General features: G+C 43.1%; 2 protein-coding genes across 3 annotated transcripts in view; both read right to left on the minus strand.

Moving 5' to 3' along the window:
* Positions 1–1584: 1584 nt before the first annotated feature.
* The window catches only part of LOC121546098 (NUAK family SNF1-like kinase 1), a 53225-nt gene continuing 27714 nt past the window's right edge, over positions 1585–27095 (minus strand). The window contains exons 5-7 of the mRNA XM_041857118.2: positions 4489–4608; positions 4258–4390; positions 1585–4139 (exon numbers count right to left, since the gene is read on the minus strand). Coding sequence (XP_041713052.2) covers positions 2884–4139; positions 4258–4390; positions 4489–4608 — 1509 coding nt within the window. The 3' untranslated portion in view covers positions 1585–2883. The remainder of the gene's footprint in view (positions 4140–4257; positions 4391–4488; positions 4609–27095) is intronic.
* On the minus strand, positions 17826–23839 carry LOC121577567. Of its 2 annotated transcripts, XM_041891290.2 has the most exons (6): positions 23654–23839; positions 23173–23223; positions 22968–23014; positions 21460–22787; positions 20147–21276; positions 17826–20014 (listed from the first exon to the last, which is right to left on the minus strand). In XM_041891290.2, exons 4-6 carry the CDS (start codon positions 21951–21953, stop codon positions 18963–18965), a joined length of 2676 nt encoding a protein of 891 aa, XP_041747224.2. In that variant the 5' UTR covers positions 21954–22787; positions 22968–23014; positions 23173–23223; positions 23654–23839; the 3' UTR covers positions 17826–18962. The 2 variants fall into 2 exon arrangements, with proteins under 2 accessions (XP_041747224.2, XP_041747214.2); XM_041891280.2 differs by having other exon boundaries at positions 22968–23223.

Genomic DNA, 27095 nt, shown 5'->3' on the forward strand with positions numbered 1-27095 from the left:
ATGTTCGTATTCTTATATTTTATTATTTCTAATTGTGTTGCATTGTCGTGAAGGAACCTGCAAGTAAGCATTTCATTGGATGATGTATACCATGCTTAGCCTATACATACGATTAATAAAAAACTTGAAACTGGATACACACACACTGAATCTAATCCCACTGTGTGTTTTCACCTCCACTGTCAGACAGTAGGCCTATGATGCAGCTGCTGTTGTGATGTAGCAATCACACGGCCTCCTCATCTCCCTGAACTGGCCTTATTATAGGACTGAGAAAACCTTATAATGTCCCACAGTCCTTCTGTGAGGGCCACACCGAGAGAGAAACAATCTATACTCCCATTCTCTCTTTCCATCACCATCAATTCATTCTTTGCTCTCTTTGTCGGTCAAAGAGCACTTTGAGTGTATAGTATCGAGCATTTCCAGGGACTGAACATTGTTGGTGAGGTATTGTGTGTGTGTGTGTGTTTGTGTGTGTGTGTTTCCGGTAAGGGAATGTATTAATATTGAATATCATTCCCATAACTCTTCAATTTTTCCTTCCCTCTCTTCACCCTCCCCCGATGTATGTATCAAGTAGATAAACACACTGCTCCAAAGTTAATGGAAAAGATTCTTGAAGATGATACTAACTAAAGAGTGGGACAAATTACTCTCACTGCATACAATCCATTATTCAGATGTTCTGTGTTGCTTAGCTGAATGTTATTCTTACCACCGTATTTGGGTAAATGTTAGTTTAGTGTTGCCTGAGCCTTGACATCATTAAGTCTCCCTGAAAAGAATAGGATCAGCCATTTAAGCAACACCATCCTTTTCTGATGAGGATAAAAAACACTTTAGAATCAACCTGAGATTACAGTGGCTAGAGCGGCTGCCTTTGGGTCAGTCCTGCTGACGGCATGAGGTGGCATGGTGAAAGTTTGGCCTGACTATGACCTAGATTCGTCCCATAGAGGGGATTGTGGTATGGACTGCATTTGCAACAGAGTGGCAAGGCATCAGTCATTTTGTGTTTGTGACTCCAGTCGGTAGAGTGCACTACTTCAGATGTTTTCTAATCATAGTAAATGAACAGAACATGGAAATGTACTTTAGAGTAAATATGTCTTTGTGTAGAGGGACAGAATGGGGTCTCTGCTATCGATCAAAAACAACCACTACTGGCACATTATAAACACAACGCTCTGTTCTCCCTAATGTTCCCCTACTTCTGGTCAACCCAGGGAAAATGCCTCTCGACTGCAGCGAACAGAGAAGAAGTGTTGTCTAAAAATGGCTGTTCTGTTCAGTATTAGATAGGCGCTTTATAATATATTGTATTTTAAAAAGCTCCTATTTTTGTCTCCAGAATATGCTTGTTTAATCTGTCATCTCCACAGGCTCACCATGTTTTCTCACCATCTTATTTTTAGACCTCCAGACGTCTGTGTGAAAGTGCAAGGAACACAAATCAGTCAAGTTAATACCTCAAACATTTCCTGCAATTTATGATAAGAAATGAATGTGTGTTTTGGTCATTGCACATTCTGGATGAAGTGAGACAGCAGAAAGCATTAGGCCTATTTCCAGAAAAAAGTATTCATTTTCATCATTCCATTTATTATTTTTTTCTTTCACAGTACCAAAACAGATGAACCAATGCAAAACCAATGCAATAATACTTGATGTAACTACCTTCTTGCCTCCCAGTCAAATGTTAATCACATACCCTTACACTTTTCCAGCGTACAGATCCCAGATTTAAAATCCTCAAGGCTCATCTCCCAGTCTGTTTGACCATAAGATCACATTCCATGGTAAGATAACATGACATCACCCATAGTCTCTTGTGACTTCAGAGATAATAAATATAGATATATATGAAGGCACGTGCTGTCGGTAAAATCAGATGAAACATTTGTAATAACAGTAATATTACATGTCTTGTGGCACAGATATAACAAATCCACATTTACGCCATTTGGTTGCCCCAGTCAAAGCCATTCACTGTATAGACATTCAGCAAATGTTTTTAATCTAAAGTGATTTAGAATGAACACATAATATCAGTATATTCTACAGTATATTTGGCCCATGCAGGAATCAAACCCTCAAGTCTGGTGCTGCAAACAGCATGCTTGAATTAACATAACAATTTTAACTATGTCTTATAATTGCACATTAGCTTCGTGTCCACAGGAGTCCATAGACATTTAATTTATTTTTATTTTACCCTTATTTTACCAGGTAAGTTGACTGAGAACACATTCTCTGGGGAACAACAACCTGGGGAATAGTTACAGGGGAGAGAAGGGGGGATGATTGATCCAACTGGAAGCAGGGGATGATTAGGTGGCCGTGATGGTATGAGGGCCAGATTGGGAATGCCATGTGGTCTCCTGTACAGTGCATAGGAGTCCTTAAAGTCAGTGATGGCTTCATTCACAGTTAAAGAGTCCAAGGTTTTTAAAATCCCATCACTAGGACAGCAGTCTCAATCCATTCCAATCAGTAACTGATCTTGATGAAATGCACAATTTGTTGATTACTTTCCTTCAACGTACGATCACTGTAGGTTGTATGACTAGGTGCTTCCGACGACTTCTTTATCGTTACTTGTCATTTGGTTAAAAAAGACAAAGTCAGTCAGTAATTCGGGCCTATCAGACAGCACCAGTAACTGATATTACAAGCGTCCAGTCATATCTTGGGCTTATCATATTGTGGACGTGTTCCTTTGCCCAGGCGTTGCTGACGCATGCCAGATCTTACAACGCCTGGAAAGGTATTTTATGTACCAGCTAACCACATCATATTTTATAGCAATCTGGTTCCCGATGGCATAGTTGATGACGTGGCACGCAACCATTGGTTGAGCAGGGGAACGCAACCTTTATCTTATCTTAGCATCTCCCGTCTCTCCTCCAATGACATCTCATCTTCCTCCTCTCTGCCCCGCCCCCGTCCTCTTCCTAATCCAATCCCGTCTGCTGCCCCTGCTACCGGGTCCTCAAGTTCCTCCTCTGAGCTGCAGGCACTGCGTTGGGCGCCCCGGGAGAAGATCCTGCGACGTGATTGGGCGCTGAGGTCCAGCAGGTCGAAAGAATCGGAGGAGAGGAGGCTGTCCTCGCTCACCACGCTGGGGGGCCTACTGCCCCCGGAGGCCTGGTGGAGCTGCTGCAGGGCCTCAGGGAAATGAGCCAGAGCTGAGGATAAGGAGGGATGAAGGGTGTCAGGGAGGTCCAGGCTGCGTGAGAACTTGCCGTTGCGCTTTAGGATGCCTTTCCTCCTCCGCACTGCTTCCGTCCGCATCGTTGGACTGTCCTCTGAGCTGGGGGGGCGGGAGTGGGGCTCGTAAGAGCAGCACATATCTCCATCAACCCCTCTACCTCCTACTCCTGTGCCCGCTCCAGACATCCCTCTCTCTGGGGATGAGCAGTACCCTGACTCCCCCCCGTACAGGTTCTTTAGGATCCCCTTTTTGGGCATCTTGGAGGAGGAATGGGAGAACGTAGAGGGGGCAGGCAGGCTTGTGGACAGATCATCACTGTGTGAGTGTGTGTGAGAGTGAGTGTGTGTGTGAGCTCTGTGGGGCTGGGGAGGCAGGTTGCATGGCTGGGAGGATGAGGAGTTCTCCCCCATCACCCTAGGAGGGGGCAGGAAGGCTGAATCAAAGCTCCGCTGGGGTTTCAGAATCCCCTTTGGTTTCTTCCTCTCGACCTGGCCTATGGAGGAAGAGGAAATGGAGGCGGCAGTGGTGGTGTTGATGGCAGTTATAGTGCAAACTGGACTACATGCTCCCAGTGCACTCTGGGGGATAGCATTCTCCTTACGCGACTTCCTTAAACTTGACCTCTCCCCCCTCGACCTCCTCCCTCCCCCGCGATCACCCTTCAGGGGAAAGCTGAAGTAGAACGGGTGAGGGTGAGGAGAAGGGTCAGAGTTCGGGCAACTGGTTGCCGTGGCAACCCGGTTCTGCCAGTCGATGTAGCGGGCGAGCAGCGGGGAGGGGCAGTCCTGGTGGGGGGATGAGGGGCAGTCACACACACTGTCCTCGTAGCCCCAGTTGACCCACCAGTGCTTGGCTATGTCCTCCACCGTGGCCCTCTCCTCTACACGCACTGTCAGTAGCCAGTCAATCAGGGCACAGGCATCTGTGTGCAGGGTACAGACACAGACAGGGCGTCAGTACAAACACCAGGGTTTACAGGACAGTCATGGACTAACAGGTTTACAGTTCATTGTGAGGCTGCAGGTGATGTGTAGGCTTACCTGAGGGAGGGATTGGTCTGCTGTACCGTCCCTGGCTGATCTGCTCTGTGAGCACTCTGTAGCTGGCCCCGTCAAACGGCATACTGCCGTACACCAACGCATACAGCAAGACTCCCATGGCCCAGCAATCCACCTGACACACACACGCCCAGGAGAAACACAGGGAAACATTGTAAGTAAGAGGGTGTGTGTGTGTGTGTGTGTGTGTGTGTGTGTGTGTTGTCCTCTCACCTCTGGGCCGTGATAGGGCAGTCCCTTGACTATCTCTGGGGAGGCGTAGAGAGGACTCCCACAGTACGTCTGGAGCAAATTGTCCTTCTTAAAGTGGTTGGACAGGCCAAAGTCAGCCAGCTACACACAGAGAGAGAGGGAGAAAGAGAGAGAGAGAGAGAGAGAGAGAGAGAGAGAGAGAGAGAGAGGGGGGGATGAGAGGGGGAGAGAGAGAGAGAGAGGGGGGGGGGTAGAGAGGGGGATAGAGAGGGGGGAGAGGATAGAGAGGGGGAGAGAGAGAGAGAGAGAGAGAGAGAGAGAGAGAGAGAGAGAGAGAGAGAGAGAGAGAGAGAGAGGCATTTTAGGTTAGCTATTGACCAAAGGAAATCTAATTTTCATATTTCTATAAAATAGTTTTTGACAGCTGAGCACCAGTGACTGAAGTGACATACAATATAGTGAATGTATCCTTAATGTCATGAGATAACATCAGGGACATGTTGTACTGTAGACCCCAGGCCAGACTGCTGTCAGCTGTTATGTGGAGTCAAGAAGCACACGTAATGATGATGTAATGGGCTAATTAGTCAGTGAGAAAGTAACACACACACGCACGTTACAAATTCCATCCCGGTGACTGTGCTTTCCCCATATTAACCTTGAGGTAGAACACAACAACCCACCACAACACTCCATTCAGTTATTTTAAAAGGGCCAGAAATAGACGTGCGGTCAGGTTTTGCCAACGCAAGGCAGATGATAGAGGAGAGGGCCAAGAACAGCATCCAACAAACACTAATGTATCAGGACCTCAGAAGTGTGAGGGCCCAGGAATGCCAGACTGTAGCCTGAGGACCAAGGTCGTCATTGCTATCTGAGTGAATATTAACACGCACGTGCCCTAGTGGCACTGACAATAGAAAGACCTATTGCCTATCCTAGATCAAAATTACCCTTGACCTTACACACAATTACCTCCTCTGCACCTTCTGTTGTGTGTGTGTGTGTGTGTGTGTGTGTGTGTGTGCATACGCACGCGCGTGTGTGTACTGTACAGATGTAGGATCTTAATTTGACCAGTGTTGTCCCAGCAAAATAATCCTGCAGCAACAGGATTTGAACATTTAGTCCATAATGTTGCTTGATCAGTGGTTAGGCTATTAGCTGGCCAAAATTAGGCTACATGAAAAGTGCAATACTGTTAATATAACCGTGTGTTAGTGTTTGTTTTCAGTGAATTTTTTATGTCAATCATGAAGCTCATCTATTTTTCCTGATCAACTTAAGATCCTACATCTTTGTATGTGTGTGTTTCAAAATATATTATAGTTCATTTATATCATAATTGGGGAAGTGTGTGTGCATTGTAAATTCTACCTGGCTCCAGCACCAGTCAGCTGGACAGAGTTAAGCCTGCGTGCCATTCCTGCTCTCATTTCGTTCCTCTAGTTCTTAGAAGAGGCATTATTTTGCCCTGACACACACACACACACACACATACACACACACCGCCTCTCTCCATATCTCCTCTGCCCACACGTGCCTGAGGATTAGCTGAACTATTATCAGAGGCTTGGAAGGTATGCAAGCTACCTACTGTCTCTCCCCTCATACGCCTATCACTATAGAGAAACTGGGTCAGTGGAAAACTATTATCAGTAATGTGTAAAATACTTAAGTAAAAATACTTTAAAGTGCTTTTGGGTATCTGTACTTTACTTTACTATTTATATATTTTTTACAACTTTTACTTCTACTCCACTACATTCCTAAAGAAAATAATGTACTTTTTACACCATATACAGTGGGGAAAAAACGTATTTAGTCAGCCACCAATTGTGCAAGTTCTCCCACTTAAAAAGATGAGAGGCCTGTAATTTTCATCATAGGTACACGTCAACTATGACAGACAAATTGAGAAAAAAATATCCAGAAAATCACATTGTAGGATTTTTAATGAATTTATTTGCAAATTATGGTGGAAAATAAGTATTTGGTCACCTACAAACAAGCAAGATTTCTGTCTCTCACAGACCTGTAACTTCTTCTTTAAGAGGCTCCTCTGTCCTCCACTCGTTACCTGTATTAATGGCACCTGTTTGAACTTGTTATCAGTATAAAAGACACCTGTCCACAACCTCAAACAGTCACACTCCAAACTCCACTATGGCCAAGACCAAAGAGCTGTCAAAGGACACCAGAAACAAAATTGTAGACCTGCACCAGGCTGGGAAGACTGAATCTGCAATAGGTAAGCAGCTTGGTTTGAAGAAATCAACTGTGGGAGCAATTATTAGGAAATGGAAGACATACAAGACCACTGATAATCTCTCTCGATCTGGGGCTCCACGCAAGATCTCACCCCGTGGGGTCAAAATGATCACAAGAACGGTGAGCAAAAATCCCAGAACCACACGGGGGGACCTAGTGAATGACCTGCAGAGAGCTGGGACCAAAGTAACAAAGCCTACCATCAGTAACACACTACGCCGCCAGAGACTCAAATCCTGCAGTACCAGACGTGTCCCCCTGCTTAAGCCAGTACATGTCCAGGCCAGTCTGAAGTTTGCTAGAGTGCATTTGGATGATCCAGAAGAGGATTGGGAGAATGTCATATGGTCAGATGAAACCAAAATATAACTTTTTGGTAAAAACTCAACTCGTCGTGTTTGGAGGACAAAGAATGCTGAGTTGCATCCAAAGAACACCATACCTACTGTGAAGCATGGGGGTGGAAACATCATGCTTTGGGGCTGTTTTTCTGCAAAGGGACCAGGACGACTGATCCGTGTAAAGGAAAGAATGAATGGGGCCATGTATCGTGAGATTTTGAGTGAAAACCTCCTTCCATCAGCAAGGGCATTGAAGATGAAACGTGGCTGGGTCTTTCAGCATGACAATAATCCCAAACACACCGCCCGGGCAACGAAGGAGTGGCTTCGTAAGAAGCATTTCAAGGTCCTGGAGTGGCCTAGCCAGTCTCCAGATCTCAACCCCATAGAAAATCTTTGGAGGGAGTTGAAAGTCCGTGTTGCCCAGCAACAGCCCCAAAACATCACTGCTCTAGAGGAGATCTGCATGGAGGAATGGGCCAAAATACCAGCAACAGTGTGTGAAAACCTTGTGAAGACTTACAGAAAACGTTTGACCTGTGTCATTGCCAACAAAGGGTATATAACAAAGTATTGAGAAACTTTTGTTATTGACCAAATACTTATTTTCCACCATAATTTGCAAATAAATTCATTAAAAATCCTACAATGTGATTTTCTGGATAATTTTTTCTCAATTTGTCTGTCATAGTTGACGTATACCTATGATGAAAATTACAGGCCTCTCTCATCTTTTTAAGTGGGAGAACTTGCACAATTGGTGGCTGACTAAATACTTTTTTTCCCCACTGTATTTTCCCTGACACCCAAAAGTACTCGTTATATTTTGAATGCTTAACAGGACAGGAAAATGGTTCAATTCACACACTTATCTAAAGAACATCCATGGTCATCCCTACTGCCTCTGACGTGGCGGACTCACTAAACAAAAATGCTTCATTTGTAAATTATATCTGAGTGTTGCAGTGTGCCCTTGACTATCCGTAATTTAAAAAACAAGAAAACTGCTGTTTGGATTGCCTAATAGAAGTAATTTGAAATTATTTATACTTTTATTTTTACTTTTGATACTTAAGTATATTTTTGCAATTACATTTACTTTTGATACTTAAGTATATTTAAAAGTAAATACTTTTAGACTTTTACTCAAGTAGTATTTTACTGAGTGGCTCACTTTTACTTGAGTCATTTTCTATTGAGGTATCTTTTACTTTTACTCAAGTATGACAATTGGGTACTTTTTCCATCACTGACTATTATAGGTGCTTACAGTTTGTCAAAACAGTATCATAATAATATTAGGCCCAACCAAAATCATCTACCAGGCAGGTACTATCTTTAGATGGAAAGAATTCTCTAAATATTTTACACGTTTTACAACCTGTTGTAACCAGGTTGTCATGCCATCAGCGGAGGGATAGAACATAACATCAAGGTGAAGCTACATTTCCAGAAATGTTCACTTTACCTACCCAAAAAAGTATCTGGTTGGAATGGTGAAATTAAATAAAGTCAATCAAAATGGTCAAAACTAATGCTAATGTTTTTACAAGAACAATTGTTCCCTGACTATGGAACGCCGTTTGGGTCTTTGCGTGTCAAGAAAGATACACGTCAAATAAGACTATTTGTCTCTTCAAATAACACTATTTGACACTTCAAATAACAATATGAAAATGATATGCAAATGTTGGCCAATTAAGTGATAATGGATATATTGGCACGGGTGTTGTTAGGCCCGAGACGAAGCAGAATTTGTTCATACCATTTCATCCTTCCACAAGATATAGTCCCGACACAAATCTAGTGTTACTACCAAGGCCGGCTGGTCGTTCGTTCTATCCGTTCGGTTGAGACGCGACCCAGTCGTTCAGTCTTTTTGTTCTGTATCTATGGACCCAGTCGTTCGTTCTAAATGTTCCATTGCCATACTGGCTGGCAACATTCTTATCCCTTGCTTGCTAGCTAGCCAACTACGGCTAATTTACAGTCACGTCAAATAGTGCAGCCAGAATAACAACAGTAGCTGCATTTGCATTTGTTTAAGGTGTTTTCTAGTTACATGTATTTGGATACGTCGATAACAATGAGCTAATGGGGCGCGATTTCGCGTGGCATAGAAAATGTGCTCACTCGTCAAGGACACTGTTGTTCAGAGGAGCTAGCCAACAACAAAGCTAACACTATCACTTCAAACTGAAGCAGGAAAGACTGCAAACTAGCTGTACTTCGTTTGACCTTTTTTCAATTGACATTTATTTGTATATATCCATAAAAATTATGCCAGCTGATTCATGATTTCGACTGGCTGAGAAACGCTGCCTGCCTGTCTGTCTCGTCCAGACTCCTGCCCCCTTCACATTCATTACTATGGGACAGCTGGAGATCGAATTTGAATATTGAAACAATGCTGCAAATGTCGGAGAGACAGACAGCAAGGTTTATACAAATCTCCGCTGTTGAAAATGAAATGTTAGTCTAAAAGAAATGTGAGATAATATCTAGATGTATCTTTTAACCAATCAGCATTCAGGATTAGACCCACTTGTTGTATAATTAAGCAATAAGGCACGAGGAGGTGTGGTATATGGCCAATATACCACGGCTAAGGGCTGTTCTTTGAACGACGCAACGCGGAGTGCCTGGATACAGCCCTTAGCCGTGGTATATTGGCCATATACCACAAACCCCTGAGGTGCCTTATTGCTATTATAAACTGGTTACCAACGTAATTAGAGCAGTACAAATAAATACTTTGTCATACCTGTGGTATACCACAGGCTCGAACCACCCAGTTTATAATGAGATTTGTAATCATGTAGTTCGAGCCGTGAGTGCTGATTGGCTTATAGCCTCTGTCTCTTGCGCAAATGCACACACCTGTGCTCCGCTGGCCTCACTAGTCTAGAATAGCTTGCTGGACATTTTTTTATTTTTATTTCTTATACCAATAGACTATTTTGAAGAGGGACGCAAGCTCTTGTTTGCTGAATATTAAATACAGCAGCCAATAGAACTCAAGGGTAGTTTGAAAGAAGAGCGAATGCGCGATGGCGGTTGGCTATAGCAGTTATTTATTCAGACCCATAACCATTCAATCTTCATGAAGAGAAGTGAAAGCCTTCTGCATGTAATTCTAGTCCTATATTATTCAAGGATGTCATTAGAACGATGAAGATAAGGACAACAAAACGTATTTCATTTAACTATTGAAAGGGAGGAAGGAATGAAGCAAAGAGAGAGAAAGAGGACGTAGGCTAATAACATTAGGGGAAATATTATGAAAGGTACACTATACTGTATATACAAAAGCATGTGGACAGCCCTTCAAATTAGTGGATTCGGCTATTTCAGCCACACCCGTTGCTGACAGGTGTATATATATATATATATATATATATATATATATTATTTTGTTGCTGTTGTCATTTTAGCAGGTATATAAAATTGAGCACACATCCATGCAATCTCCATAGACAAACATTGGCAGTAGAATGGTCTTACTGAAGAGGTGGCACCATCATAGGATGCCACCTTTCCAACAAGTCAGTTCGTAAAATTTCTGCCCTGCTAGATGTCCTGCTTAATATAATGTTTGTCATCATCGCAAATCAACTAACTACATTATACTTAAAAAACACTTCAACCAGTAAATTTGCTCTTTGGCTAGCTTTTCCTACAGCCTATATCAATGAGCGTTAGCTTAGCATTCTAGCTATCAACTGCTGCATCCAAAATAGTTATTTTGCAAAGATCACAACCAAATATAATCTTAACGACTGTTCAAGCAAGAATCAAAACATCATTGTAAGCGTATGAGAACCCCCCAAAAGTTATGTTGTTTAGAAGTAATAAAAACGTAAATCTAGGTTATGTTGTATGGGCGCAGATGGCGATGGCTTTCTTACTGCAGACACGAGTCGCGCGCATATGTGCGTAACGTTAGTGTGTCGTATTGGAAAAGGCTCTATTGGTGTAGAACTGCCTATGCTTATCAGTGGTAATTCTCATTTGGTGCGTTATTTACCTGTATGCTACATTGTTGTATTCAGTCATATAACTGCTTTTACTGTCCGGTCATTATAGTGTTCATGGCAATGCATAGATATTATGTTATTACTGTATCCTACCCGGTATATTCCTACAGTTTGCAGTATGTGGATGTACATTATATATAGCCTATTTTGACATTTCCATAGAACCACTTACCATGTTTACTGTCTATAAGATAAGTGTTAGGCCTACTGCTGCTAGGTAGCTCTCTCTCTGCTCTCCCCCTCCCCTCTGTCTGTCCTTGATTGCAGGAGTGAAGTCTGGTGTGCGGGAGTCAGGGTTCCAGCTGCAGCTCATTCACCATAATCACCTCAGCCTTTAAGACCCGGTCAAACTTTCCACTCATCGTCAGATCATAGTCAAGACGACCATGTTAGTCTCGCTGCCGACTCAACCTGTTTGTTTTCGCTCTTTGTGTTTTTGGCCTGTTCTATTTACTTTTCTCCTGTGCCACAGATTATGGGAACCTGACTTCTGCCTCCGCTTCACTCCTGCCACCACCATCCTGCTCCCCACTACCGGACCTCCCTTTTGGACTCACCACGGACACTAGGACATTACGGTACCACACCTGCCCTGACCTGGATCTGTTACCCTCCCTGTAACCTGGACTTGCTCTTCCCCTATTATTGGGAACCTGGACCTTTTTGAACATTGTAAATAAACCTGTTAAACCTTCTCTGGCTTGGTGTACTTGTCTGCATTTGGGTTCTATCCAGTTAAATCATGACAATAAGTGTGGTGTGGTGAACCCTTAGATCAGTAATGAACCTGTCTGAAGATATCTTGGACTTGTTCTTGCCAGACAGACCTGTGGTGGCTGAACAGTATCCACTGGCACATGTAGCTCTCTAGTAATCTCCGTTAGTCATGGTCCTCCCAGATAAGCTTTTAGTATTTTACACCCAGTACCCCATGGCTCTGGGTCAAGGTTGCCCTTAGGCATAGATCTAGAATCATGTGGAAAACCTCTCTGGCTCCCCTAATCTTTACATTTACATCATCTTATCCAGAGCGACTTACAAATTGGTGCATTCAACTTATGATAGCCAGTGGGACAATCACATTTTTTTTTTTTATGGGAGTTGGGGGAAGAAGGATTACTTTATACTATTCCAGGTATTCCTTAAAGAGGTAGGGTTTCAAGTGTCTCCGGAAGGTGGTCAGTGACTCCGCTGTCCTGGCGTCGTGGGGGAGCTTGTTCCACCATTGGGGTGCCAGAGCAGCGAATAGCTTTGACTGGGCTGAGCGGGAACTGTGCTTCCGTAGAGGTAGGGGAGCTCAGTAGGCTCAGTGGTCTAAGGCACTGCGTCGCAGTGCTAGCTGTGCCACTAGAGATCCTGGTTCGAATCCAGGCTCTGTCGTAGCTGGCTGCGACCGGGAGACCCATGGGGCGGCGCACAATTGGCCCAGCATCGTCTAGGGTAGGGGAGGGAATGGCCGGCAGGGGATGTAGCTCAGTTGGTAGAGCATGGCGTTTGCAACGCCAGGGTTGTGGGTTCGATTCCCACGGGGGGGTGAAAAAAAAAAAAATCAAATAATGTATGTAAGTTGCTCTGGATAAGAGCGTCTGCTAAATGAGTAAAATGTAAATGTCTAGCAGGCCAGAGGTGGATGAAAGTAGTGCCCTCTTTTGGGTGTAGGGTCTGATCAGAATCGTATACGTTTTTGCAGCTCACTCTGACATCTCTCCTTCTTCCGGTGCAGAGGTGTCTGGCTGTTGAACTCTCTCACTTCCCTGACCTTGGCCAACTGACCCCTGATTGGTTGCAATTACACCTTTTTGTTTGTCTGAATTTGCGGGTTTTACACACCAGCCAAGATTCTGGGAGTGTGCAATGGTTCTCTCTTGATTACCACCTGTGGACACATTTCCCCTGGACTCCTTTAGTGTGTGAGCGTCACTGCCCAAAGTAAGTGGACTTTGTGGAGCCAGAGTGCCTTTGTGTATTAGTTTATGCAGCTGTTGTATTCCTATGTAACAATCGCTTGTTACCTGCTTACAAACTATTCAACTTTTATCCAACTGGTATTCCGTAACTACAGTATGTTAGTATTTTACCTCCTAGTACTATGCCATGTTACATAGCCTGTTTTATCCATTTATGAGTACTTTGCTGTTGTTTCTCACAAGTCACACTATTTGCTATTGAAACCTATAGGCCTAAGATGGCTGCAAGCAGCGAGTTAATTAACATATCAAATATGGCCGCTGTTTCCGGTTGTTATTATTGTCATGTGACCATTCCAAGATGGCGGCCCCCATAGCCGTATAGTTTCATAATTAGCCACTTAGCATGCTGACTGGAATGCTAACATTCAATGCTAACTTATGCTTGCCTATGTATGGTTTTACTCTTATGTTGTGTTAGCTTATGGTGTTAGCTTATATCCTTTTCCTATTAGCTTATTAGCCTTTCAGCTATAATGCTTAACCTTTCCTTAGTCTAGCTGTTAATGTGTGCTAGTAGCTTTATTGTGTGTACTGTATTCTCTATTAGCCGGTTGCTAATAATTAGCTGCTATTATGTTGAGCTTCTTAAGTCATTGCCTATGTGCAGTGCATTTCGCCCATTGCTGCTATGCTGTTAGCCTTGCTGCTATTAATCCTATTATTACAGTGTATTAACCTGTATAGCATTACTTCTGGTCTATTATTACCATTGATGGTATTACACTGCTATTGTTGTCTAGACCATTAGCCTTAACCATTATAGCAGGTAGCCTAGCTATAATTAGAGAAGCTGGTCGAATCCCAGCTCAGACTGGGAAAACTGGTGCAGAGTGAGCCGACAACCGGATGGTTGCTGGCATCATCCTAGATACCGGCCCCTGCCGTTGTGCCCTTGAGCAAGGCACTTAACCCCCTACATTTGCTCCAGGGGGCGCTGCACGGTGGCTGACCCATTGCTTTCAGCCCCTCGTGGTGTGTGTGTGTCTCTCGGGCATTGGGTTATGAGTATAAACACACATTTCCAATCTGTAAGGTAATGGAAAATAAAGTACATCTTATTTTCAGGAAACAGCAGAGGGTGCACCCCCCTATCCACATTGACGGGACCACAGTGGAGAAGGTGGAAAGCTTCAAGTTCCTTGGCGTACACATCACCGACAAACTGAAATGGTCCACCCACGCAGACAGTGTGGTGAAGAAGGCGCAACAGAGCCTCTTCAACCTCAGGAGGCTGAAGAAATTGTCTTGGCACCTAAAACCCTCACAAACGTTTACAGATGCACAATTGAGAGCATCCTGTTGGGCTGTATCACCACCTGGTACGGCAACTGCACCGCCCGCAACTGCAGGGCTCTCCAGAGGGTGGTGCAGTCTGCCGAACGCATTATCGGGGGCAAACTACCCGCCCTCCAAGACACATACAGCACCCGATGTCACAGGAAGGCCAAAAAGATAATGGACATCAACCACCCGAGCCACTGCCTGTTCACCCCGCTATCATCCAGAAGGCGAGGTCAGTACAGGTGCATCAAAGCTGGGACCGAGAGAATGAAAAACAGCTTCTATCTCAAGGCCATCAGACTGTTAAATAGCCATCACTAGCACATTAGAGGCTGCTGCTGCCTATTGAAATCACTGGCCACTTTAAGAAATGGAACGCTAGTCACTTTAATAATGTTTACAGTCACTTTAATAATATTGACATATCTTTCACTACTTATCTCATATGTATATACTGCATTCTATTCTATAATATTCTTAGTCCATGCTGCTCTGTCATTGCTTGTCCATATATGTATATTTTCTTAAATTCCATTCCTTACTAGTTTTGTGTGTATTAGGTATATGTTGTGAAATTGTTAGATATTACTTGTTAGATATTACTGCACTGTCGGAGCTAGAAGCACAAGCATTTCGCTACACCCGCTATAACATCTACTAAACGTGTATGTGACAAATAAAATTTGATTTCATTTATAGCCTATGTTTTTACACTGCTATTCCTTAGCTATTATCCTGCCACTGTTGCACTATTGTAATTGCTATTAGTACATCCTTGTCCTGCTAGTACTGTTGACATTATGTTGCTACATCTTTATAGCTATACCTCTGTGTAATACATTCCCATCCTCTCTTCTCTTGTTGATACTACATTTCCACACTATCACTATCAATCTCCTGTTTCTCCTGTAATGGCGGTGTGTCGAGGCTGACCATAAACCTGTGTTCTTCACCCCTGTCTCCTACTGAGCCATCTCCGTCTAACCGGGGACCTAGGGCAGTTGTTCCTTTCACCTTGCACCGGGAACTCTATGGGTCCGCCTCTTACCAAGTGGCGCTCTCATTCAGATCAGCTAACCCTCCCTGAATCCCGCCCTTAATGTTAGAATTTGCATTAGGGGAAACAGCGCCACTGTTCGCCCCAGCGCCTTTGGTTTTGTTGATGAAAACAGATGAAAGGAGCATTCTACAGCATGGGGAAAAAATGTGCAGTGCATATTCTGCTGTCCTATTGTACGTGGGAAAAAAACTGTTTGCAGTAACTTCTTTGTTGTTGTAATATCCCAAAAGGAATGGCAGTTTCACCAATTAAGGATTCCAGCTTCAACCATTAGAGGAGAATATGCAAAACTGGCCTTGAATCAGTATCTAAGGGCAACTTCCTCCCCTGTCTATCTCATGCATACCATACAGAATGGCATTTCCCGCATTGGTCTGAATAATACCCACTGTGGTGAAGAAGTATGGAAGCTGCTGAGAGAAAAGTACATAGTCTGTGTTTTCTTTAACTCTTAGACAGTGTGTGTGTGACTTTTATTAAAACAGTCCGCTTACCAAGATTTGCAGATTCCGTGCATTCCCCAGAGCCGTGCACCCATATAAGGGGAGGAACTGCCATAAAAGGAATGGAATGACTTCAGGGCTGGGTTATAGGAACTGACACCATGTCTTTAAGGCTGGTTCTTAGCGCATGCCTTCACAATGCAACACATTTCACAGCTTTGGCTTTCAGTCAACACAGAGTTATTTTATTGTGTTTTCCAGCTTGACAGTTAAAACTAACAATGAAAACTCTGGTGCAGCATATAAAGAACATGGTCCTTGTCAAATCAATGACCAATAAGTATTTGTCTCAAACATTAATATGGAAAGTCCATGTCAATATCAGCTGCATTTTTCCATTTGATATCGATATCATATTGGAATATAGGAAACTCTTTACTGTAGCCTACATACTGTTTAACCCAGTCGCAATAAAAAAAATACATTGCAACTGTGTTGACTTTTTTGTTACCATCCATATCGCTGTGAAGTCCAGTCAACTGGTTACCCATTAGGCGAGGTGTGAATGTTCTTGGAGTCTAAAACCTACCCAAACAGTTTGAATAAATTGGGAAGCCCATCTACAGTTTATGTCCGATCAGCAGGCAATTAAGTATGCTATGTTAAGAGCAGATGACAATGTCTGTGAGAGGGTTTTGCGCATGGAACAGTCATGTATGCTTGTTTACATAATGAATCATGTTTACAGTCACTTTAATAATGTTGACATATCTTGCACTACTCATCTCATATGTATATACTGCATTATATTCTATAATATTCTACTGTATCTTAGTCCATGCCGCTCTGTCATTGCTTGTCATTGCTTGTCCATATATGTATATTTTCTTAAATTCCATTCCTTAATAGTTTTGTGTGTATTAGGTATATGTTCTGAAATTGTTAGATATTACTTGTTAGATATTACTATGACTGGAACAAATTGCAAAAATCTCTGAAGCTGGAGACACTTATCTCCCTCACTAACTTTAAGCATCAGTTGTCAGAGCACCTTACCGATCACTGCACCTGTACACAGCCCATCTGAAATTAGCCCGCCCAACTACCTCATCCCTATATTGTTATTTATTTTGCTCATTTGTACCCCAGTATCTCTATTTGCACATCATCTCTTGCACATCTATCATTCCAGTGTTAATACTAATTGTAATTATTTTGCACTATGGCCTATTTATTGCCTTACCTCCATAACTTGCTACATTTGCACACACTGTATATATATGTATTTCTGTTGTATTTTTGACTTTGTTTTGTTTTACCCCATATGTAACTCTGTGTTGTTGTTTTTATCGCACTGCTTTGCTTTATCTTGGCCAGGTCGCAGTTGTAAATGAGAACTTGTTCTCAACTGGTTTACCTGGTTAAATAAAGGTGAAATAAATACAAAATAAATAAAAAACTGTCGGAGCTAGAAGCACAAGCATTTCGCTACACCCGCTATAACATCTGCTAAATACGTGTATGTGACAAATAACATTAGATTTTATGTATATTAACAGGAAGGATTAGGAAGGATAAACCGACATCACTATATGCCTTGCAACTGCATTTCCTCACTCATCTTCAATGGTTCAGAAAGTGGTCTAGGGAATTGGAATTCAGTGTCTGACTAACTCTCTTCCGATCATCCATTCCAAGTAAACATATGTTTCCCCCTTCTCCCCCCTCCCTCTCTTTCTCTCTTTCACGCAATTCAATTAAAAGAGCTTTATTGACATGGGAAACATATGTTTACATTGCCAAAGCAAGTGAAATAGATAATAAACAAAAGTGAAATAAACAGACACAAATCACTCCATGACAGAGCAAAACGCATGCTCCGTTCAAAGTCAGAGGCCTAGATTATTACAACACTAAGGCATTGGTGGTTCAGTGGTAGAATTCTCGCCTGCCACGCGGGGGCCAGTCGCGTATAGCTGTAACAGCCGTTTTGTCGAAACAGCGCCACTGAATCAGTGTGTGGCCGAAAATATATTACATCCGTAGTGGTTTAGGACTACCATAGAGAATGAATGGGAAACGCTTTAGGGCTCTTTTTATTTTTTTCAGGCTGCCTTTTTCTTGAAACGCTTTTATTGGGGGTTCAATTCTAAACAAGGAAACTGTATTCTGATATTTTTTCCCCATGTATTGGGGAATTGAATGATAGATTATAATTAGATTTTGTCACTATTGGTTTTATTTGATCATGCAGTGTATTTTCCCAAGCCCAAAACACAGTGTACTTGAAGTGTATTACTTGGAACGTTTATATTGTACCTTTGTACACTAAATAGTTATATTTACTATACTATTTAGTATAAGTATAATTCAGTGTTTTAATATAGACCCACTTTTACTTGCTATTTTTGTATACTGATAACATATGATTGATGAATAATATTTCAGAACATTGATAATATACTCCAAATGTATTCAAAATATTATACATTCCCCATCTTATTTCAGGTGTACTAGTTTATATCCAGTGTATTAAAATAATAGTATTTTGTAATGGGATTTTCTGCTTTTGTGAAAGTGTTATTTTAAAGACCAAATTACTTCATTCATTTATGCTGATGTGAAATTAATTTAAAGATAACACCTTTCAAAATAATTAACACATTTATGTACTGCACATATTCTACCATAAGATTTTCCTCTTCAGTTAAAGATTGCAGTGGATTATTCTTACTTATCAGCCCTACCTGTTGAGGAAACAAAAGTACTTCATCCGATGACCTGGTAAAAACCTTCTTCAGCCCTGCAGTCGACTTGAATGCACAGACCAGCCTTTGACCTCCTTGCCAATCTTAACTTAGATTTAGGGTTACACAAACCAAACTTTTCTGTCAGTTGATTTTTCATGTACCTTGTGCCACAATGTAATTATAAGCAACCCTGTCTGACTTCATGTACAGTATGTTCAATATGTAAACATGAATTAAAGGCAAGAGAATTGTATTGAACTTCAAAATTGTTTTATTAAAAGATTATGGCCATTTTGTTTGTTTGTGTGTGTGTGTGTGTGGATGCGTGTGTGTGTGTGTAAATCAACATTTCCTCTTTTCATCCATCCATCTTTTCTTTTCATCATGATAAAAAGCAGATGCCTGGAACTCCTTCCAGGTCATTTCTTTCTCCATACCCTTGGCCTGGTAGAGGGAGAACATCTTGGCAGGACAATAAATATATTTCCCTGCCACTCCGGGGAACCCTGTGTGAATGTGAGGACTATTAGGGCCCTGTTTTAGTTCCAAATGGCAGAACCTGCACAAACGGCCAGAGGGTACCACATCTGCTGACTTCCTCTTTTGTTTGTCCTTCTGTTGTTCCACTTTCTGTTTTATGGATTCAAGTTCTTGTTGAAAGAAGGGTGTTGACATGAAATCCTCAAAAGACATTTTGGGGTTTGTGAGGCCCTCTGCTCCATATGTTTTAAATACTTTTGTGGAGCAGTAGAAGTACCTAACATGCCCACTCTGATAAAAATAATGAATTGAGGAGCCATCATTCATGTAACGGGACTTGGGTTGGCCACATGAAAGGCAGGTTTTTGTCATTTTTTTCTTTTGCTGCTGTTGTTGCTCTGACTGTTGCTGCTTTTCCATCAGTCCCAAAACAATTTTCTCTATGGCAGCTTCAGTAAGAGGAGCATTTTGTGTGGGCAGTGCGGGTGGGTTCACAACTGCAGGTGGGAGTGCTGTTACAGGGACACAGGTTGTGTCACTACCCATGGTTAAGTGCTGCCACAGTTGTTGGGTCTCCAAGAGCTTTTCAGGACTGGTGTTAAGGGAGGAACTGGTGTTTTTTAATTTGGCCAGGTGTTTAATATACCTTCCAATGTGGTGTTTGGTGGTTGGGTGAAGCAGGCTGTTGGGGTCTGCACATGAACTTTGCACCATGGAAGCATAGACAAAGTCCACCAGTTTCAGCATGTCCTTCTGTCCATGATGCCTGGCAAGCAGACCATCAATAGCCACCCTCATTGGGCCAGGCCACCGATTGTGGTCCAACACAAAGACCCGGCCACCAGTCTTGATAGGCCCCGTGCGTGCACTTCTTGGTGAGGCGGTCATAGGCAGTGGAGGTGTGCAGGGCAGATCTGAAAGAGAGGAACAGTTCTTCAGTGAAAGTAATTATGCAGAATGCATGTGTCTGCAAGCATATTTAGGTGCGTGTGACTGAGTTAGTGTGAGAGAGATATGCCTATGTTTGTGGTATTATTCTGAATTACCTATGTCCATCTGGGGCTCCTCAGTGCTTTCTCTCTTTAAAGCCTCAGTAGCAGGAGCTGCAGAATCAGGAAATCTGACAGTCGGCGGCAGCTGTGTTGCTGAGGGTTGACATTTCTCAACAGGGAGAGGGGTCAGGAATACGGACATGTCTGTCCTCTTCTGAGATCTGTGCTTTTCCCAGTCGAGAGGAACAGCACGGCACCCTTGCTCAACGTACTCGAGTCCAAACCTCTCTCCCGTGTCCCTGTTGGAGACTTGTAGTGCTGGATATTTGGCGCTCCCCGTCACATTCACAGAGGCCATGTTCAAGTCTGTGATCAGTAGTGGGTCAAACACTGCAGGCAAAACCACACCCGGCTGTTTGAGATCCACCAATCTCTGGAAATTCCAGCGTGCCACACCAGTCATACCCTGGGCCTGAAATAACTCTGGGGAGACTTTGTTCCCAGTCACCCACTGAGCCTGGTGGAAGTGGTAGCCCTCTTGCTGTGAAGTGCCTCTGATTGGAATCCACACGGGCACAGATGCCCCTTCACCCTGGACATGGTTGAGTTGCAGCGTGCCACCGTATCTGTACAGAATCCCATCCTCCCGTTCTGGGTCACTGAGACAGCCCCTCAGCATGTGGACTCGCTGGATCCTCCAGGCTTTCAGCATGGACGGTTTGAAGAGAGGGATGTCATTTACATCTTTTAACAGGTGGAAGTGAAGGAGAACTTCTTCCACTCTCTTCACAAGCTCTCGTGGCTGAGGGATCTTTGTCCTGCAGTGCTCCCGGATATGCTGCTTTGTTGGATTTGCTGGCACGATCCCACAGAAGACATAGGCCTCCTTCAGTCTCTTCAGATCCTGCTGATCCACAATTGTGAAGGCAGCCGAGAGGAACTGACAGAAAGAGCTGTATAAGGAATGATGCTCTGAGACACACTCCCGGCAGAATCGTCTCATACAGTGGAACAAGTCCAGCTTTACAGAGATGAACTCATTAAACTTTGACCTCGAAGCACAGATGTTGGTCAAGTCCCCGGATGTCACCTCTGCAACAGTAGCCTCTGTAGTCCTCCAGGCTTCCCTCAAAAGGTGCTCAGCTGGATGAGAATTCTGGACCCTGAAGGCTGCACAGCAGTCCCTATGTACAAAGAAACATAACAATGTCCAGAAATAGAAGAGGATTAAAAAAAAGTTACATGATTAAATATATAATTAATTTTCTTCCCTATTTGAGATTTAAATGAAATTATTAATATCATTAAATAACATATGTAAGCTGAAAAGGCTTATACAATTGTTAAACAAATTATATAATAAATACCTGTCCACCCAATGGTAATTGGCCTTTTCAATTCCAGCAGCAGTGTAGCGTGTGGCCAGACCTTCATACATGGGCTCCAAAGACCTTTCACTCTCGGACTGCACCATCACCCAAGAGATGATCATCCAGTTCTCGTTCATCACAGCATAAGATGACATTGTGCCTGATGTAAGAGTGACTTTCCTGGCAATCTTCCGGGTGTGGTCGGATCTCAACACCTGTCCAAATGTGCCCTGTAAGAGCTGCGTGATTGATGGCTCCTGCCTCTGAAACTCCTGCAGAAGACAGTCTGTAAGGTAATATGACGACACAGACATTCCACACCAGCCGTCTGTGTCTTCATACCCCCCAAATGCAGCAGGTGTACTGTCCCTCCTCAGGTATTTGCTGATGGTGCTCTGACCATACAACCCTGCCTCAGCATCCTTGATGTTCTGCACACTTAGCAGGTAGGCCAGGTTTGCTCTTTCATACTTTAGGTGCATCATCTCCATCAGCTGATTGGCCAGTGCGTCTTAATTCATCTACCACAGATTTACAGATCGCTTTCTTGTAGGTAAGGAGGGCTGGCAACATGTTGGTATACCTTTTAGGGAGCTTTGCCAGCCACAGAGGATTGTCAGCAAACCAATTCCTTTTGCATGCTTTGCAGCAAAGCCGAGATGCAAACAAGTAATATTGATTGACAATGCCAACAACCACTCGAGGCCTTCCTACACCTGATGAAGTTATCTGTGGTCGAGAACAACTGTGAAGACATGGGAGAACATAATTGTTTCTCAGCCTTCCCATGATGCTGTCATTCTCTGGTTTCCAGATGAAGAATGGATGTAGCTGGAAATATTTGGGGGATGGAAGCCCACAGGCAGTCTCAATGAGCTCAGGCTGAGGTGGTAGACGCCACAAAGAGACAGAGTTAGTAAGGTGCCTCACAGGTGGACTTCCCGGCCACAGTCCCATGGCTTCCAGCTCCATCTTCATCCATACCTTTTGCTGTTGAGAGCAGTTCCAGTGAATCATTTCTTGGTCATATCTGGGCAGTGGAAGTGAGGGTGGAAATCCAGGGCGTGTTGATGCTGGCGGCACAGGCTGAGATGCAGGGCGTGTTGATGCTGGTGGCACAGGCTGAGATGCAGGGCGTGTTGATGCTGGTGGCACAGGCTGAGATGCAGGGCGTGTTGATGCTGGTGGCACAGGCTGAGATGCAGGGCGTGTTGATGCTGGTGGCACAGGCTGAGATGCAGGGCGTGTTGATGCTGGTGGCACAGGCTGAGATGCAGGGCGTGTTGGTGCTGGCGGCCCAGGCTGACGTGCAGGGTGTGTTGGTGCTGGAATCACAAATACCAAAAGGTAAAAAAATCAACATGTAGACTACAGTGATTACTTACTTATAGTACACTTATTTCACAAATACACAATTGAATGACCTTGTAGACTAAATATATCATACATGCACATGCACAGAAATTCAGAGGACATGCAAAAAGGGAACTCAAATGAACACTTACCCTCATGGAGACGGAGGTTTTGATGGACATGTTGTCATGAACATGTCCTTTTGATTTTGTTAGTAGAACACAAGCAAAATAACAATTAGGAACATGGCCAGAACATAGCCAGAACAAAGCCAGAACAAGGCCAAAATAATAACCAAGGTATATTGTTAGGCAGAATAATTCAGTGAATAGTCCTGCCAAACTGATGGAGAAAAACCTCTGCCAGTAGACACAGATGGTGCTCCTACAGCTGCTGATGCTGGTGAATCTGAAATAAAGTTTAACATACACACACATGATCTTGGTTACAAGCAGTTACATTACAGTTTACAATGAGTAGATTTGAAGTAATTTGCCTAAAGTAGCAACGATACACAATAGTTAATGTAGTTGTCAAAATAGCTAGAAAATAAGTGACAATAATTCCTCACAAATGTAGCACAACTATTTGTTGAATAATCCTTACATTCCTAACTCAAATGGAAACTCAGTAAAATGGTTATGTGTTTAAAAATACATAGAAAACATGTTTAACTCAGAGCATGGTCTGGATTTTGGAAGGTGAAATACTCAGTATAGCTTTCTCCAGGAAAACTTCATTCATCCATTGCTATGCAATAAAACATAATGAAAACCAAAAAGATATATGATGCCACAAGCAATATTTTTCAGATGATTTGTGTTTACTTTTGACATACCTTGGGAGTAAGGAGTTGCAGTAGAGGCTGGTGATGTAACGGTTGATGGCAATGACTCTTTTTTCATTAGCAGGTACTGCTGCAGTTTGTGCATTTTTGAACCTGTACCACATTTCCTTGACATAATGAAGAAAGCCTACCCAGCAGCTCTGCTCTCCCATATTTCTCCCCATGTACTTTTGGCCCGATTACACAAAGCCAACCAGAGTGTCACAATCTGAGGTCACAGCGGGAGAATTCGTTTTGTGAGACTCAAACTTTGAAAGCTCCTCAATATCTTTGAAGCTCATGGCATATTCCAAAAAGGACTGCAAACTGATTTTGCTGCTCCCCTCTGTACTGAAATGGCCTGCCTCTTTTTCTTTTTCCAAATTTTTGATGAGGTACATAGTGTATCCAACATCATTTTCCAGCAGCCACCTGAAGGACTTGCCTCTGTACTTCCCAAACTGTAGTATGTACTCCCCCAACACCTCAGCTTTATCTGACACATCCCCCCCTCTTTGTAAGACAACGCTGATGGCATTCTTCCTGACAACCTCTTCCTTCAGAGGAGCAGACTTGTCCTGCATAGAAGGGTTGTCTTTGATCTTCTTGGCGGCATCAGAGGGGACTTGTAGAAGGTAACCTAACGCGCCTCTCGAAAGGTAACTTGGACCTTGCCAGGGAAAAACACCGAAGGCCTGTGTGACATGTTAATCTAAATGATGAAGCAAAGAGTAAACAAAATTAATTATTTAATTATTTTTAATGATACCTTTCAGGCTAATGTACTAATTATACAGTACAATGTATAATATACACACACAACCTTCAACTATACAGATCTATAACCAATCCCCAAATATACACAACCTCATCTGGACAAACCAATACCCCTCCCCACATATACACTGGACAACACTTGCAATAGTAATTAACAATTAACAATCTTGTAATTAACTTTATTATGAACTTTAGCTTTCAGACTATTCTGTAATATCTATACAGAAATAGCTACATCATTTAAGTGACTTATTATGAACGCATTCACATTGTATAATTCGTGAAAACATAGAATACTTGTTTATTTAGATCGCGCTATAATACTATAATACTTACAAATATATATGAGAAACGTATAGTTTCCACAAGTCCACGTTTCATTCAGATTACGTTCTAACAAAATTACTCTGAATATCCGCTGTATTTACTATTATTGCATTATTAAAAGATCCGAAGACAAATAAAAAAAAAGACAATCGATGATAAAGAACTCATATTTTGTATGTAAAAACACGACTTACCTTTGGCAGTCCTTACGAATTAGAAGCTGTTGTGTGTCTGACGTAGCTAAAACCGCTAATGTAACAAAACGTAAAATGCTCGGATCAAATGCTGAAATGTAAAAGAAATTCCTAATCAGAAAAAGTAAATAAGGCTCAGATGAGTTGTTCCCGGGTGTTTGTTGTGGTTCGTTGTAATTCGGCTATTATCTTCGCCACCTCTTGCGTAAAACCTGCCACAGCGCCTCGGAGGGCATACGTGGCCATACATATATTGCATCCGTAGTGGTTTAGCACTACCATAGGGAATGAATGGGAAACGCTTTAGGGCACTTTAGCCAAAGAATCCTCGGCTCCCGCGCGGGAGGCCCGGGTTCGATTCCCGGCCAATGCATCAATTTCTTTTTTGGGGCATTTTGGGATCTACTTACAGAAGTAAGTGCTGGAAATTTCAGTCCAACCGTCTTCTAATATATAAATAAGTACCATGTATTTCTTTACATATACTACATGGTCAAACGTATGTGGACACCTGCTCGTTGAACATCTCATTACAAAATCATGGCCATTAATATGGAGTTGGTCCCCCCTTTGCTGATTCAGATTCAGATTGTTTAATACTCACATGTACAGGGTTGCAGGAGTGATTTCAGGGTACAGTGAAAATCTTAGTCTTCGAACTTCAACATGCAGGACTAGTGAAATAAAATAATGAAAATGGTACTAAAAACAATATAATAGAAATAGCACTATACACATCATAACAACGGTGGCAGTGATGAATACAGTGCTATGAAAAAGTCTTTGCCAACTTTCTAATTTTCTCTACTTTTGCATATTTGTGATACTGAATGTTATCAGATCTTCAACCAAAACCTAATATTAGATAAAGGGAACATAAGTGAACAAATAACACAACAATTACATATTTATTTAATTTATTTCATAAACAAAGTTATACAACACCCAATTCCCCTGTGTGAAAAAGTAATTGCCCCCTTACACTCAATAACTGGTTGTGCCACCTTTAGCTGCAATGTCTCCAACCAAATGCTTCCTGTAGTTGTTGATCAGTCTCTCATGTCGCTGTGGAGGAATTTTGGCCCGCTCTTCCATGCAGAACTGCTTTAACTCAGTGACGTGTGGGTTTTCAAGCATGAACTGCTCGTTTCAAGTCCTGCCACAACATCTCAATTGGGATTAGGTCTGGACTTTGACTAGGCCATTCCAAAACTTCAAATTTGTTGCTTTTAAGCAATTTTCATGTAGACTTGATTGTGTGTTTTGGATCATTGTCTTGCTGCATGACCCAGCTGCACTTCAGCTTCAGCTCACAGACGGATGGTCTGACATTCTCCTGTAGAATTCTCTGATACAGAGCAGAATTCATGGTTCCTTCTATTAAGGCAAGTCGTCCAGGTCCTGAGGCAGCAAAGCATCCCCAAACCATCACACCACCACCACCATGCTTGACCTTTGGTATGATGTTCTTACTGTGGAATGCAGTGTTTGGTTTTCGCCAGGCATAATGGGACCCATCTCGTCCACACCGATGTCCACCCCTCCGTCACCTGAACGCTTGTTCCACCTCAGACAGGGGAAGAGGAGCGCACAGGACTTCACACTGGACTTCCGGACCTTGGCGGCCAGTGTGGGATGGAATGAGAGGGCCCTGATTGACCATTACCGGTGTAGTCTATGTGAGGACGTTCGTCGGGAGCTGGCATGCAGGGACACCACCCTAACCCTCGACCAGCTGGTGGATCTATCTATACGGCTGGATAACCTGTTGGCCACCCGCGGACGTCCTGATCAGGGTCCGTCTATTCCATCCCCCAGCACCTCCGACCCTACCCCTATGGAGCTCGGAGGTGCTGCTCCTAGGGTGACCGGAGGAGGGGCCGGTTCCTGCACCAAGTGTGGCCGCAGAGGGCACACTGCTGGTCGGTGCTGGAGAGGTTCCCCAGGGAGTCGAGGTAGCAGGCAGGGCACTGGTGGATCATCCCAGGTGAGTAGGCACCTGACTTACCCAGAGCTCCCTGTTGCGCACATGCATGTTTGTATAGAATTTCCTGAGTTTTCTCCGCATTCCCAGCATAAGGTTCTAGTCGATTCAGGCGCAGCTGGGAACTTTATTGACAGTTCATTTGCACGTAGATTAGGGATCCCTATTGTCC

Source organism: Coregonus clupeaformis, chromosome 30 (assembly GCF_020615455.1).
Source record: "Coregonus clupeaformis isolate EN_2021a chromosome 30, ASM2061545v1, whole genome shotgun sequence".
NCBI lineage: Eukaryota > Metazoa > Chordata > Actinopteri > Salmoniformes > Salmonidae > Coregonus > Coregonus clupeaformis.

What these genes read in the sequence shown, in the direction of transcription:
- LOC121577567 (XM_041891290.2), bottom strand. Translation starts at nt 21,953, where the DNA reads ATGGAGATGATGCACCTAAAGTATGAAAGAGCAAACCTGGCCTACCTG. An exon ending in AATTACCATTGGGTGGACAG is followed by an intron (nt 21,277 to 21,459) that starts GTATTTATTATA and finishes CTTTGTACATAG; the next exon opens with GGACTGCTGTGCAGCCTTCA. An exon ending in GGAGCCCCAGATGGACATAG is followed by an intron (nt 20,015 to 20,146) that starts GTAATTCAGAAT and finishes CCTCTCTTTCAG; the next exon opens with ATCTGCCCTGCACACCTCCA.